The sequence below is a fragment of the Dipodomys merriami genome, unplaced genomic scaffold (assembly GCF_024711535.1).
Source record: "Dipodomys merriami isolate MVZ:Mamm:240054 unplaced genomic scaffold, mDipMer1.0.p SCAF_6, whole genome shotgun sequence".
NCBI classification, from domain to species: Eukaryota; Metazoa; Chordata; class Mammalia; order Rodentia; family Heteromyidae; genus Dipodomys; species Dipodomys merriami.
In genome coordinates this window covers 66,598,943-66,613,831 of record NW_027206179.1, presented here as the reverse complement: position 1 = coordinate 66,613,831, position 14,889 = coordinate 66,598,943, and the positions used below count along the sequence as shown (strand labels likewise).

Here is a 14,889-nt window from a genome sequence, read left to right as displayed (position 1 = left end):
CAAGACACAGTAAGCAAGAGATGTGTGAGGTTGCTGCCAGCAGAACACAGCTAGTTGATTGCAGTATACATTTTATGAAAACAGGTATACACTTAAGTTAATTATTAAAGCCAAGAGCTGGTGTCTCATGCCTGCAATCCTACTCAGGAGGCTGAGACCTGAGGACAGTGGTTTGAAGCCAGCTCGAGCAGTAAAGTCCATGATACTACTGTCTCCAATAAAGTAATAAAGCCAGAATTGGCTCAAGTGGGAGTGTGCTAGCCTTGAGCAAAAGATGCTCGTAGACAGCACGTGGGCCCTGAGTTCAAGCCCCAGAACTGGCTGGCACACACACACACACAATAGGTACAGTATATAAATACATAAACCAGTAACAGTCATTTGTTGTCAGTATTATTACAGATTTTATTATATTCTGTCCACAGCTGATGTGCTATACTTTATGTCCCTGTCTGTGCAGTATGTTTGTTTCCACCAGCATCACCAGGAACATGTGAGCAACGGACTATACTACAAAACTGCAGATGTCATTGAGCAATGGAAACTTTCTGCCTCTGTTATAATCTCTTGAGACTACTGCAAACATACATCCTTGACCATAGCACACATCTGCAAGTACTAACCAGCTATACAATAAAAGAAAAAGGAGAAATCTGTCTTATCAGGGTAAACCATTTTCAAACAATTTAGCTGTCTATGTAAATAGTCAGTATATAAGTGGAATATTTTATAGCAAAAAAATAAGTAACATGGCACAAATGGTAAAACAACTGCCTAGTAAGCTTAAGGCAGAGTTCAACTCCACTACTAATGGCACTCGCGCATGCACTTGCACACACACACACACACACACACACACACACACACACACACACACACACACACACACACACACACACACACACATACACACACACACACACACACACCCCTCTTTCAAAGGCTCCTTTGGCTACCCAAAGAACCCCTCTTTCAAGGGCTCCTTTGGCTACCCAAAGAACCATAAGGCACACTATTGTTTCTCTTCTCCAGAAGGTTGTCTATAGGAGATAAACTACTAGAAAATACACAATCCAGGTATTACATATGTTACATATTACACATACAGGAATCAGACTGGCAAGAGTTAGCTGTTACAGTTGGGTATAGTGATACATGCCTATAAAATGCCTAACTACTTGGAAAAGGAGGAAGGAAGATGGCAAGTTTGAAGCCAATCTAAAGGTAGCAGAGAAACTCCATTTCAAAAGCAAAGTTAAAATAAAACAAAGCAAAAAGCAAAGCCTAAAACCATGGCTCCTATGGTAGAGTGGTTGCATGATACTCTGGGTTCAGTCCTTAGCGTAGGAGAGGGAGAAACAAAGACAGAGAAAGAAAAGCTATTATTTGTGAAATGATTTTTTTCCAAGAGAAAGCCAAGTGCAATTAAAATAAAGCAACCAGACAGGTACCAATGGCTTATGCCTGTGATCCTAGCTACTCAGGAAAGTAAGATCTGAAACCTGAGGTTTCAATCCAGTCAAGCAGGAAATTCCTGCAATTAATATCTGCAATTAACTGCCCAAAGAGTTGGAAGTGGAGCTGTGGCTCAAGTGGTAGAGCACTAGCCTTGAACAAAAAAGCTTAGGGAAAGCACCTGGGCCATGAGTTAAAGCCCTACAACCAGCACAAACAAAATTTTACAAAGGGGGGGGGGGTAAAAACAAGGAAAGGAAGGAAGAAAACGGTGTCATTAATAATGCTGAAAACGGGCTGGGAAGGTGGCTCAGTGGTACAGTGCTTGCCTTGCATGCATGAGGCCCTGGGTTCCATTTTTCAGCACCACATAAAGCAGGAAAAAAAGTCAGAAGTGGTGCTGTGGCTCAAGTGGTAGAGCGTTAGCCTTGTGCTGAAGAGCTGAAGGACAGCACCTAGGTCAAGAGTTCAGGCCCCATGACCGACAAAAAAATAAATTAATAATAACAATAACAACAACAACAATAATAATAGTAATGCTGAAAATAAATGCTCTGCTTAATTTTCTGTTAAGACTGTGATTGTTTTTCTCTCTTCATAAGACAAGTCTGCTCAGATACATTTCTATCTATCTATCTATCTATCTATCTATCTATCTATCTATCTATCTACCTACCTACCTATATTAGTTCCTAAAGATGAGTGCTTCTGATTGATTCAACTACTCACTAGTCAAAAAGGATCCCATGAATCAGGTTTGACAATTCTTTCCATATTATACTTTTTGTGAAAGCAATTAAGCTTGCAAATAAATACTTAGCCATTAACAGAAAAAAAAAATACATGTTTTGCATTTTTTGAAAAATCCAATCAATTCAACAGCTGTATGTTAGTATTGTTTACAATACTAACAGTACCAGACAGGTGGGGGGGAAAGGCCTAAAAGCTGTGACAACTGGCCAGGCGTTGGTGGCTCACATCAAACCCCAGAACTTGTACCAAAAGAAAAAGAAAAGAAAAAGTGACTGCTGGATTGACTAAGGTAACAAAGAAGCCCCCAAAGAAGCATGCATGCATGTTTTGTTTTGTTTTGTTTTGTTTTCTGATTCTGGGCAGAACTCAGGCTGGGCACTGACCTTGAGTTTCTTTTACTCAAGGTTAGCGCTCTACCACTTGAGCCATACCTCTGATTGTAGCTTTTTAGTAGTTTATTGAACACAGAGTCTCATGGACTGTCCTGCAATAAATTCTGCCAATAAAAGGGGCTGGAAGAGTAAGAAGAAACAGAAGAGTGAAGATAATTTAGGAGCTGAAAAAATAAGACTTACGGAGAAAAGAAAGAAAAAAGCAGTTACTTGCAAAGTAGCCTGAAAGTGTAAATCACAGAACGTAAGTGTAAATCACAGTGTAAATCACAGAAAAAGTGTAAATCACAGAAAAAAGTTAATCACACTACTAGTTCTGCCACATCTCCTCTGAGTTTCATTCAGGTGCTCGTCCAGCTTTACTAATATTATCCCTGAACTCTTAAGAGAGCTCAGGCTTTTGTACAATAACAAACTATAAAGATTACAAACTATATTTTCATTTATGAAATAAAGAGATTGATGGTCTCTTACTAACTTTATTCCCAGGAGAGAATTTTACTGTTATTTGGCTTCAGGCAAACAACTATTCTTTGAATTTACACTAATTTACAGGAAGTAACAGAAACAATACTTCCTTGGAAGTATTTTTTTGCCAGTTGTGGAGCCTGAACTCTGGGCCTGGCTGCTGTCCCTCAGCTCTTCAGCTCAAGGGTAGCACTCTACCACTTGAGCCACAGCGCCACTTCTGGCCTTTTCTGCTTATGTGGTACTGAGGAACGGAACCCAGGGCCTCATGCATGCAAGGTAAGCACTCTACCACTGAGCCACCTTCCCATCCCCGAAACAACCCTTTTATTATATAACTGACACTATTATTACTCAATCACTAATACTGTGATCACATTCAATTTTTTTTTTTTTTTGTCCATCATAGGGCTTGAACTCTGGCTCTTCAGCTCAAGGCTAGCACTCTACCACTTGAGCCACAGCACCACTTTTGGTTTTCTAGTCGTTTATTGAAGATCAGAGTCTTAGAGAGGGGCTGGGAAGGTGGCTGAGTGGTAGAGTGCTTGCCTTGTATGCATGAGGCCCTGGGTTCGATTCCTCAGCACCACATAAGCAAAAAGAAAAAAGCCGGAAGTGGCGCTATGACTCAAGTGGTAGAGCGCTAGACTTGAGCTGAATTGCTGAGGGACAGCACCCAAGCCCAGAGTTCAGGCCCCACGACCGGACCCCAGAAAAAAAAAAAAAGAGTCTCAGAAACTATCTTGCCTCTGGGCTGGCTTTGAACTGTGATCCTCAGATCTCAGCCTCCTGAGTAGCTAGGATTATAGGTGTGAACCACCAGCTCCTAGCTCACACTCAATTTTTAAATGTAACAAAAAAAAATTAGAGAGCCAGAATGAATTGCATATATTTTATTTGCCAATGTTTACTCATTTGAGGCTATATGCAAAAAAAATGATCAGAAGACAGAAACATTTATATGGGATAAAAATGAAAGCAGATCTCAATATATAACATACTGCTGTTCTAAAGACAATGAGCCCTTCTGAGATACTTAGTTCATTTTCTGCTACTGTAACAGAATACAGACTGGATAACTTACAAAAAACAAAAATGTGTTTGGCTCTCTAGGGGCTGGGAAATCCAGGAGTATGGTACCAGCATCAGGTAAGGATTTCATGTTGCTAGCCTTGAACAGAAAAAGCTAAGAGACAGTATCCAGTTACAATAATGAAAATGAAAACACTGACACACATACACACAAAATGAAAACAAAGAAGATAGAGAAAAACTGAATTCTAGTGCATAGATGGGACAGAGTTGTGGGGTAAAAATAGACCCATGCCTGAAGGCTCAGGACTTGAGGCAGGAGAGGTATCTGAAAACACAAGCCTGTTCTATCCACTCAAGCACTTCGTTCTTTCAAGCCACAGAGAATACTTACGGTTCTGTCTCTACAAGCAACAGGCTACTGATTTCCAGGACCCTGGGGCTAGGTATTAGATATCACATACACACTCAATAGGAAAAAAAAAAAAAAAGACTGAATTGAGCCAGACACATATGTGAAGAATCCTCTGGGGTGGAGGAGCATCCTGAAAAAATGAGAATCAGGTAGGGTGTTCCGGAGGGTTTGTTATGGTTGCTAAAGCTTTCTTTGCCAGAGAATAACCCTCATAATACATAAAGCCTCCAATCAGTTGCTTGAAATGTCACTTTTATACATAAAGTCTGGAAAAGGTTTCTAAAAAAGACAAATAGTTTTTGAAAAGGGGGGAAAAAAGTTAACTCAGAATCAATCTAGTAACTATCAGAAAAACTCAGCAATGATATCCTGAGAATAACAGAAGATATTGCATCCAAACTGCTTGCTTACCAACAGTGCACACTTCTTGCAGAAAGTAAAACTTTGCTTTGTTGAGGAAAAAATAAAATAAAAAACAGTCATCTGGATGTAGTGACACACAACTGTATTCCCAGCGTGACAGAAGGCAGAGGTGGGATGAACATGGGCTAAGAGCCAGTCCAGGCAATACACTACACCCTATCTGAAAAATAAACTACAGCAAAAAGGCTCAAGCGGCATAGCTCCTGCTATACCTACCTGCCCATCAAGTACAAGTCCCTGAGTTCAAAGCTCAGTAATCCAAAGAATAAAAAAATACAGAGCTGGACAAAGAAGAATACTCTAGCCTAAAACACAGAGTGTACAAAGGGGCAGATTATTTAAAACACAGTGTACAAAGGAGGGGGGGGAGGGACACACAGGGGAGAAGATTAATCTGTGCTCCAATATGCAACTAACATGACCCAAAACAAAGGAAACAGGCCAGTGTTCTTGCTTGTTTTAATAAGAGAGAGAGACAGAAATGAGAGAGAACACACAGAAGACTTATATAACAAGGAGGAAATTACCAAAAAATATAGTACTGCAAAATACTGAGGAAAATAAGTCTTTAGTATGAATAGGTCTATAAATATCCAATGTAATAGTGAAGAAAGAAGACCAGGATACATCACCAAATTGAAAAAAATGATATGTATATTAGTTATATATTACATAATATATATGGGCATATATAATATATACAGAGAGAAAATGCTAAAATTCCCAAAGAATTTTAAAATAAAAAAGAAACATCATATTTAGAAGAGAACAAAAATCGATCACCAATGACAATATAATGTCAACAATGACAATAGAAGCCAATGACAATAGAAGCCTTAAATTTTTTTAGGCAACTCTACTACAATTCTAAAACTTTTAAAGCATTTATATCTAGCTATAACAATAATAGCATTTTTAAACAGTGTCAAAGCTTTACTGCTCATGAATACTTCCTAACAAACCTATCATAGAATGTGTGCCACAAAGCGAGGGAGAAAAAAAGAAGATGGAAGAGAGTGGATCTGGAAAAACAGGAAGAAAGATGGGGGATATCTGCAGTAGTAAAAAGAGACTGCTGAGGATTAAGTCTAACCAGCCAGAACAGGACAGAAGGCTCAGCACAAAGGCACCACAGACAGAGAGTACCTAATGGATAGAACTCAGTAGAAACTGGAAATAAGATATTTTGTTTTGTTTTGTTTCCCTTGGCTGAGTGAGCTTTGGGGAAAATAATTAAAATTAAGATCAAAGAAAAATAAAGGATTAATTCTAAGAAAACCAACTAATATGAAAGGAAAGAAAATACAACCAGTACAACTCAGCTCACCTGGGAAAAACAGTTACAATAATGAAAATACTGAGCACTGATTGAAATATACTCATTGCAATATATGCATTCGAGGAGAAGAGGAGAAATGAAGTTAAGTAGGAGTGGTGATTGAAGAAGAAAGCTAAATTTCTTATTTACCACAACTTAAAGTCAATAGATTAGGAAAAAAAAAAACAACTATATAATTATTTTAATGAAAGGATAAGAAAATATAGCTGGGGAGGGTGGGGAAGGAATTCACAAAATGCTGAAACAAGGACAGGTTGACCCAATAAAACATACAGGACACTATGTCAAAAACTAACTTTACAACTTGGGGAGGGGGAGGGAGGAGTTGCTGAGGTGGGGAGGGAGGGACTAGTAGGGGAAAAACTCATTACCTTACTCATATAACATATAACTGTAACCCCTCTGTACAGTATCTTTACAATAAAAAAATCAAAATAATATAGCTGGAACAATACCGAGCAGCTTACTCTAAGGAAGAATAGTGAACTGCTGATTTTTTTTAATTTTAAATATATTTTTTAATTGTAAAGATACTGTACAGAGGGGTTACAGTTACATGAGTAAGGTAATGAATACATTTCCTATCAAGCATTGTTACCCCCTCTTTTTTTCCCCTACCATCCCTTTCCTCCCCTCCCCCCAACAAAGTTGTAAGGTTCATTTTCAACATAGTGTCTTGTACATCTCATTGTTACAATGGGTCATCCTGTATCCTTATTTCAGCTTTTTGTAATTTCCCTTCCCCTTCCCAAATTAGAAAAATGTATATACAAGATGCAGGACACTGGAATCAATACAGTGACAACAGGAGTAGAACTGCTGATTCTTTGTTACAAGATCTGTACACAGCCACATGGGTCCTGAAGCAAGGGAAACACACTACCTACTTTGACTACTTTCCTTAAATCCCATAAGAAATCATCTTTTTCTTGTGGGAGGGGTTTTTGTTGGTTAAGGTTTTGCTTTATTTGGTTGGTACTGAGATTTGAACTCAGGACCTGCACTTTCTAGCTAGGTGCTCTAACACTTGGCTTGAGCCAGTCCCAGCCCTTTATACTTTAGCTGTTTTTTCAAATTTATGTCTGGTCTGGTCTGGACCACGGCCTCCTATTTATGCTTCCATGTAACTGGAATGATATGTGCGTACACCACTATATCCAGCTTTTGTGGTTGAGATAATGTCTAGGATAGCCTTGAACCACACCTCCCCCCGCCCCCATCTCTGCCTCATAAAGTAGCTTGAATTACAGGCATGAGCTACTGTACTCAACTTTCTTTTTCTTTTTGAAGGGTGCTGTGGTTTTAATCCAGGGCCAGTACATGGTAGGCAAGTGCTCTACTGCTGAGTAATATCCCCAATCCACATCTTGTACCTTCTAATTACTAGTGTTAACTGAGGTACCAACTTACTCAATGTAACTTACCTCACCTGTTCTTTTGTCTATCTAAATCTGCATCTCCCATCTGTAGATATATACAGATACACAGATATTTCCCACTTAACACTTTCCCCATCAGTCCCTAGCACCAGAGAAAAGCAAAAAAGACCAAGAGCAAAAGATGCTATGCATAAACAGTGGTACAAGCTACCACAAACTTATAACACTGATCTGTGGTATTCACTAATGGTTTACAAGATTTTAAAAGTTAATTCTAAAGGTTATACCCTACAACAGATGAGTGGAGGGAGGGGAAAGTGGCTTAGTGGTAGAGTGCTTGCCTTGCATGCATGAGGCCCTGGGTTCAATTCCTTAGCACCACATAAGCAGAAAAAAAAAAAAAAAAAAAAAAAGCCGGAGGTGGCGCTGTGGCTCAAGTGGTAGAGTGCTAGCCTTGAGCTGAAGAGCTGAAGGACAGCGCCCAGGCCCAGATTTCAGGCCCCACGACCGGACCAAAAAAAAAAAAAAAAAAAGAGTGGATTAATAAAATGTGGTATAGAATTTCATTTGCAGATACACGCTAAGTCAGGTAAGCTAAGCCCATGCTTTCTCTCTTCTGTAGAAGCTAGATCTAACATATAACCAGACAGACTAAAGGAGGATACTCTTAGGGAAGGAACACAAAGGTGTAACTTCTCTGAACATTTAAAATACTATCTACAGAAATGAACTCCAAGAAATGGAAACATGGGTTTGGTTTTTTTTTTTCTGTTTGTTATGGTTGTTGGTGAGGGTGGTATTTGTTTCTGTTTGAGTTTTTCTTCTTCTTGGGCACAGAAAGGGAGGGAAGTAGGGTGAACAAATGCAATTATACTATTCAGTGTATACTACGTGGAAAATGAGCTATGTAACTTGTGGTTAGAGATGGGAGGGAGAAGCTAAGCAAGAGGTGACATTGTCCAAAAAAAGAAATGTAGGCATTATCTGGTTTATGTAATGATAGCCTCTCTGACACATTAATAGTAACAAAAAAAAATTTTTTAATTTTAAAAGCAGGCAAGGATATTTCAGGCACGGTAGTTAAAATGCACACAGTCCCTCAATGTCAGCCTGTCTCACGCCAAGGCCACTCCCAGCCTAACACACAGGCTGGTCACATCCTATTCAGTATTAAGAAAATGCATGGGTAGAACACAGGCCATGTCCATGATTCCACCACAAGCCTGTGTATCCCAGTACGGTTTCTCCTTCAATTTTGCTTCAGGAATGAAGAGGGTAAGTACTAAGCAGACTGGACCCTTTAGATAATGAAATGTAACTTTCCTTGAACTCACTGATGTTTCCCAGGTTAACTGAAAAAAAAATTCTAAAGTTCTTCCAATGTTTTAATACAGGTTTACTAGAATTACCTCCACAGGGTAGGATGTTATTTTCCCCAGTATTTCACACTTTTATTTTTTTATTTTTTTTTTTATTTTTTTTTTTTTGGTCCGGTTGTGGGGCCTGAACTCTGGGCCTGAGCACTGTACCTTAGCTCTTTAGCTCAAGGCTAGTGCCCTACCACTTGAGCCACAGCGCCACTTCCGGCTTTTTTCTTTTTGCTTATGTGGTGCTGAGAAATCGAACCCAGGGCCTCAGGCATGCAAGGCAAGCGCTCTACCACTGAGCCAACTTCCCAGCCCTTCACACTTTTATTATTCTTTTTTTTTTTGGGGGGGGGGCAGTCCTAGGACTTAAACTCAGGATCTGGGCTCTGCCCCTGGGCCTCTCTATGCTCAAGGCTAGCACGCTACCACTTGAGTCACAGCACCACTTACAGCTTTTTCTGAGTAGTTTATTGAAGATAAGAGTCTCACAGACTTTCCTGCCCAGGCTGGCTTGGAACCACACTCCTCAGATCTCAGCCTCCTGAGTAGCTAAGATTACAGGTGTGAGCCACTGCACACAGCTATTAGTCTTTAAACGTGTTCCCTATTTCTCCAACTGGTTAAAAAAAATGATTCTGAAAGCTGAGCATCAATGGATACTCACATTGACTAATCCAAAATAGTGCTCGTTGACTGGAAACTGTTCTGGACCAATCTCTTTCTCTAATGCCGAGGCATTGGCGCCCTGTAAAATGAAAATCACAATCTTATTAGTTATAATATTTTCATTACATTATCACAATCAAATGGGCATTACAGAAACATTCTTTAAGTCTATGCTCTGATCACACTGACTTAACTTTAAAGGAATGGTTTTTAGTCACAGAACTAGCCTGAGTCAAAGAATCACATTCCCAGTGAGCTCCTTCTCCCCATGTACTGACTGAAAGCTCCTGAGGAATCAGAGCTCAAACAGAGGAATATGATGGCAACCATTCTCACAAGCTGAAACTTCATTAAAAAGGCACTTATGCAGTGGACTAGCAATTCTGAAAGGGAATACTAGTCACCTAGGACTAACTGCAGGTGGCAAGAAAGTTTATTGTAATATCATGTAAGACTGCAGAGAGGACAGTCGTGGAGCTGGTCTAACACTGAGGAAACAGAACTATTAAGATATAACTGTATATTATTATCACGTAGCAAAAGCAGAATAAACAAGGCAAATTTACATATAAATACAGGTATAATTCTCAAAAATGTAATTAAAACAACTAATATAAAACACTATCATAAAATTTTATTAGAAATTACACATGGAAAGTAGATTGGAAGATTATGCATTAAATGAATTTGAATAGGTGATTGGAAGAGGTCTGAGAAAGGGCAACTGAGGAGAAGCCAAAGAAGGGAAAACTACAAAATCCAACAAAAAGAGGACCTTGCACATCTGATTACAAACCCCTAGTTCCAAGTATTAGCTGCTAGGTTTTTCAGTATGCTTGTACATGAATTAAGATTTTTCAGTCTCGTCAGTTGTTTGGTACACTTCTCCATCTCAGCTACTTGGGAGGCTGAGGAGCACAAAATCAGGATCAGCCTGGTAATTTAGCAAGACTTTCACAAAAAGAGCTGAGGATGTAGCTCAATGGTAGATCACTTGCCAAGCACTCATTAGACACTGATAAAATCCCTAACGCAAAAAAAAAAAAATCATTAAAAAGTAAAAAAAAAAAAAAATTCAGCTGAACACTAGTAATTTATGTCTATAATTCTAGTTACTCAAGAGGCTGAGATCTGAAGATTGCAGTTGGAAGTCAGCCTGGGCAAAGTCCATGAGACTCCTATCTCAACTACCAAAAAGCTGAAAGTAGAGCTAAGGTTCAAGTGGTCAAGTGCAATCCTTGAACCAATCAAGGCTGGTGCTGGTAGCTCCTGCCAATAATGCTAGCTCCTCAGGAGTCCAAGATCTAAGGATTTCAGGCAAATCTATGAGACTCATAATATTTGGGAGAAACCCCTGAGTCTGTATCAAACAACTACTCCTGCTACTTTTGTGACTACTTCTGTAACTACTTCTGTTATAGCACCAATACCATAGTAAGTAGAGTTTACTATACTGTGCCTTAGTTTAGAACTGTAAAAAAAGGAATTGTAACAGATTTTTTGTTTGTTTTTTGGTGATGCTAACTGAAAAGCCAAGAGATGAAAGTAAGTAATTTGATTTCTGATACATGGCGGAGTTTGTTTTGGTTTTGTCTGGTTCTAAGAAACTGGAATCTCACTATGTAGCCCAGGCTGGCCTCAAACTCACACAAAATCCTCCTACCTTAGCCTCCAAAGTGCTGGGATCCTAAGCCTACACCATCATGCCAAGTTCAATGAGTGCTTTTCAAGTTTTTGATTTTCATAAAGCTGCTGGAAACCCACTGTCAACACCTCTCCGAACAATTCTGAATGATTTTTAGCATCTTACAGGGATTCTCCAACATGAATATTCCTCAAGTAGTTTGATGACATCTGACAACTTTTATTATGTCAAGCAATGGCAGCCAACAATTTAAACTTAGGCCTAGGACAGACATCCAAAATGAATGGCTCTAATAACATTCCACACTATACCTAAAATATAATCCTAACAAAGAGAACAGTAGCTTATACTGCCAATCTTCACTGGGACAAAGGTAAACAGTGGTGGCCATGCCAAGTTGAGAGACTGGAGCTCTCAGGGATAGGAATTCCTTTGTTATCAAAGTACAGGATACACACACACACACACACACACACACACACACACACACACACGCACACACACACACACACACACACACACACACACACACACACACACACCTTTAAAAATATGTTCCTGGGTTGGGAGGTGGCTCAGTGGTAAAGTGTTTGCCTTGTATACATGGAGGCCCTGGGTTCGATTCCTCAGCACCACATAAGCATTAAAAGCAGGAAGTGGTGCTGTGGCTCAAGTGGCAGAGCTAGCCTTGAGTTGAAGAGCTGAGGGACAGTGCCCAGGCCCAGAGTTCAGGCCCCACGACTGACCAAAAAACAAAAAAAGTTCCTGTTTTTGCAACACTTAGTACCTAATGCGCTCTGTGTGTGTGTGTGTGTGTGTGTGTGTGTGTGTGTGTGTGTGTGTGTGTGTGTGTGTGTGTGTGTGTGTGTGTGTGTGTGTGTGTGTGTGTGTGTGTGTGTGTGTGTGTGTGTGTGTGTGTGTGTGTGTGTGTGTGTGTGTGTGTGTGTGTGTGTGTTTAACCTGCCTAGGCTGGCTCTGAGCCATGATACTCAGATCTCAGCCTACTTAGTAGCTAGGATTCAGGCATGAGATGAGCCACTAGCACCTAACTAATACTATAAAATGTATTGTAAAGAAGTAATGAGGGGGACTGGGAAGGTGGCTCAGTGGTAGAGCACTTGCCTTGCATGCCTGAGGCCCTGGGTTTGATTCCTCAGCACCACATAAGCAAAAAGAAAAAAAAGCCGGAAGTGGCGCTGTGGCTCAAGTGGTAGAGCGCTAGCCTTGAGCTGACGAGCTGAAGGACAGAGCCCAGGCCCAGAGTTCAGGCCCCATGACCGGACCCCCACACCCCCAAAAAAAACAACAAAACAACGAAAAAAGAAGTAATGAGGGGGGCTGGGAAGGTGGCTCAGTGATAGGGTGTTTGCCTTGAATGCATGAGGCCTTGGGTTCAATTCCTTAGCACCACATTAAGCAGAAAATGCCCAAAGTGGTGCCGTAGCTCAAATGGTAGAGCACTAGTCTTGAGCTGAAGAGCTGAGGGACAGTGCCCAGACCAAGCTCAGGCCCCACGACCAGGAAAAAAATAAAAGAAGTAATGAATGAGGGGTGAGGAATGTGGCTCAGTGGTACAGTGTTTGCCTAGCATGCATGAAGCCCCTAAGTTCAATTCCTCAGCACCACATAAACAGAAAAAAACAGAAATGGCACTGTGGCTCAAGTGGTAGACCACTCGCTTTGAGCAAAAGAAGCTCAGGGTCAGTGCCCAGGCCTTGCTTGAGTCCAAGCCCCAGGACTGGCAAGAAAAAACCAGATGACGAAGAAGTAGTAATGAGATGCTCATGAAGTTTCCGATGAAAGAAAGTATACAGGGCTGGGAAGGTGGCTCAGTGGTAGAGCACTTGCCTTGCATGCTCGAGGCCCTGGGTTCGATTCCTCAGCACCACATAAGCAAAAAGAAAAAAGCTGGAAGTGGCGCTGTGGCTCAAGTGGTAGAGTGCTAGCCTTGAGCTGAAGAGCTGAGGGACAGCGCCCAGGCCCAGAGTTCAGGCCCCATGACCGGACCCAAAAAAAAAAAAAGAAAAGAAAGTATACAAAAGTTAATTTAATTGAGCCAGTGAGAGATGGAAATCATAGAAACTAAGAACCAAAGTAATGGGGAACCACATCACAGGAGACAAGTAACCAGCAAAAATAGATTTAACAGAATATGTGACTTAATAGTAACTGTTTCTAACAGCTGAATGGAATGAGGAAATGAGCTAAATCTAGGGTTATCCTAAGACCATGAGGACAACAGGAATCCCAGCAAAAAGCTGAGACCCCAAAAAGGTTAAATATTCAGAGTTAAGAGAGCACAAGTAGAATCCTGTGACCCCCCCCCCCAAAAAAAACCAGCAAGGAGCCAGCCACCAGTGGTTCACACTTGTAAACCTAGCTACTTAGGAGGCTGAGATCTGAGGACCATGGTTCAAAGCCAGTCCAGGAAGTAAAGTCTGTGAGACTTTCAACTCCAATTAACCACCAGAAAATCAGAAGTGGCATGGTTGCTCAAAGTGGTAGAGTGCTAGCCTTGAGCAAAAGAGCTCAGGGACAATGCTCACACCCTGAGTTCAAGACCCATCACACACACACACACACACACACACACACACACACACACACACACACACACACAATGCTCACACCCTGAGTTCAAGACCCATCACACACACACACACACACACACACACACACACACACACACACACACACACACACACACACACACACACACACACACACACACACACCAATAAGGAAACATGGCTGATTTGTCCTTATGGTGGGGTAGGAGAAGGAAGAAAAAAAAAAAATCAAGCTCTTTTAACAATTCACAGCCACAACCTTCATGAAAGTCTGTGACCCAAATTTGCACAATCTATTGATTAAAAACAAACAAAAAATCCTCAGGCAGAAAATTGAATTCGAAGAGATCCTAATTTAACAATCTTTGGCCACTCCACAGATGGAAGCAAATTCACTCTGACAAAGAAAGAAATTCAATTCACGCCCCCCCCCCAAAAAAAAACTCCTGCAAATAAAATTCCAAGATATTTAAGTTTAGAGTCAACAATTACAGGAAAGGAAGCATCATGAATAAGAGCTAGCAAAAATAATACACAGAAGAATCAGAATCATAAAGATATAAAATACCAGCCAGGCACCAGTGGCTCACACCTATAATCCTAGCTACTCAGGAGGCTGAGATCTGAGGAACATGGTTCAAAACCAGCCTTCGCAGGAAGCCTGTCAGACTCTAATCTCCAATTAATTACCAAAAAAAACAAAAGTGGAGCGGTGGCTCAAGTGATAGGGTACTTGCCTTGAGCCAAAAAACTCAAAGACAGCAGCCATTCCCTGAGTTTAAGCACAGGACCCCCACAAAAAACAAAACATATTATATATAATAAACATATAAATATATATCAAATATCAGTACTATCAACACAGCAGATAAAAAGTTTTCACATATGCCAGAAAAAAAAATAGCTTGATTACAATAAAGAAGAGACTCTACAGCAATGAACAAGACACAAATTTTACAGAGTATTTTCCAATCCTGTGATTAAA

General features: G+C 40.4%; 1 protein-coding gene across 2 annotated transcripts in view; it reads right to left on the bottom strand.

The window, feature by feature from the left end:
- The window catches only part of Usp12 (ubiquitin specific peptidase 12), a 95,546-nt gene that overhangs the window by 35,917 nt on the left and 44,740 nt on the right, over positions 1 to 14,889 (bottom strand). For both annotated transcript variants that reach the window (XM_070003078.1, XM_070003077.1), the window contains exon 2: positions 9,688 to 9,768. In XM_070003078.1, the coding sequence (XP_069859179.1) occupies positions 9,688 to 9,768 (81 nt within the window). The remainder of the gene's footprint in view (positions 1 to 9,687; positions 9,769 to 14,889) is intronic.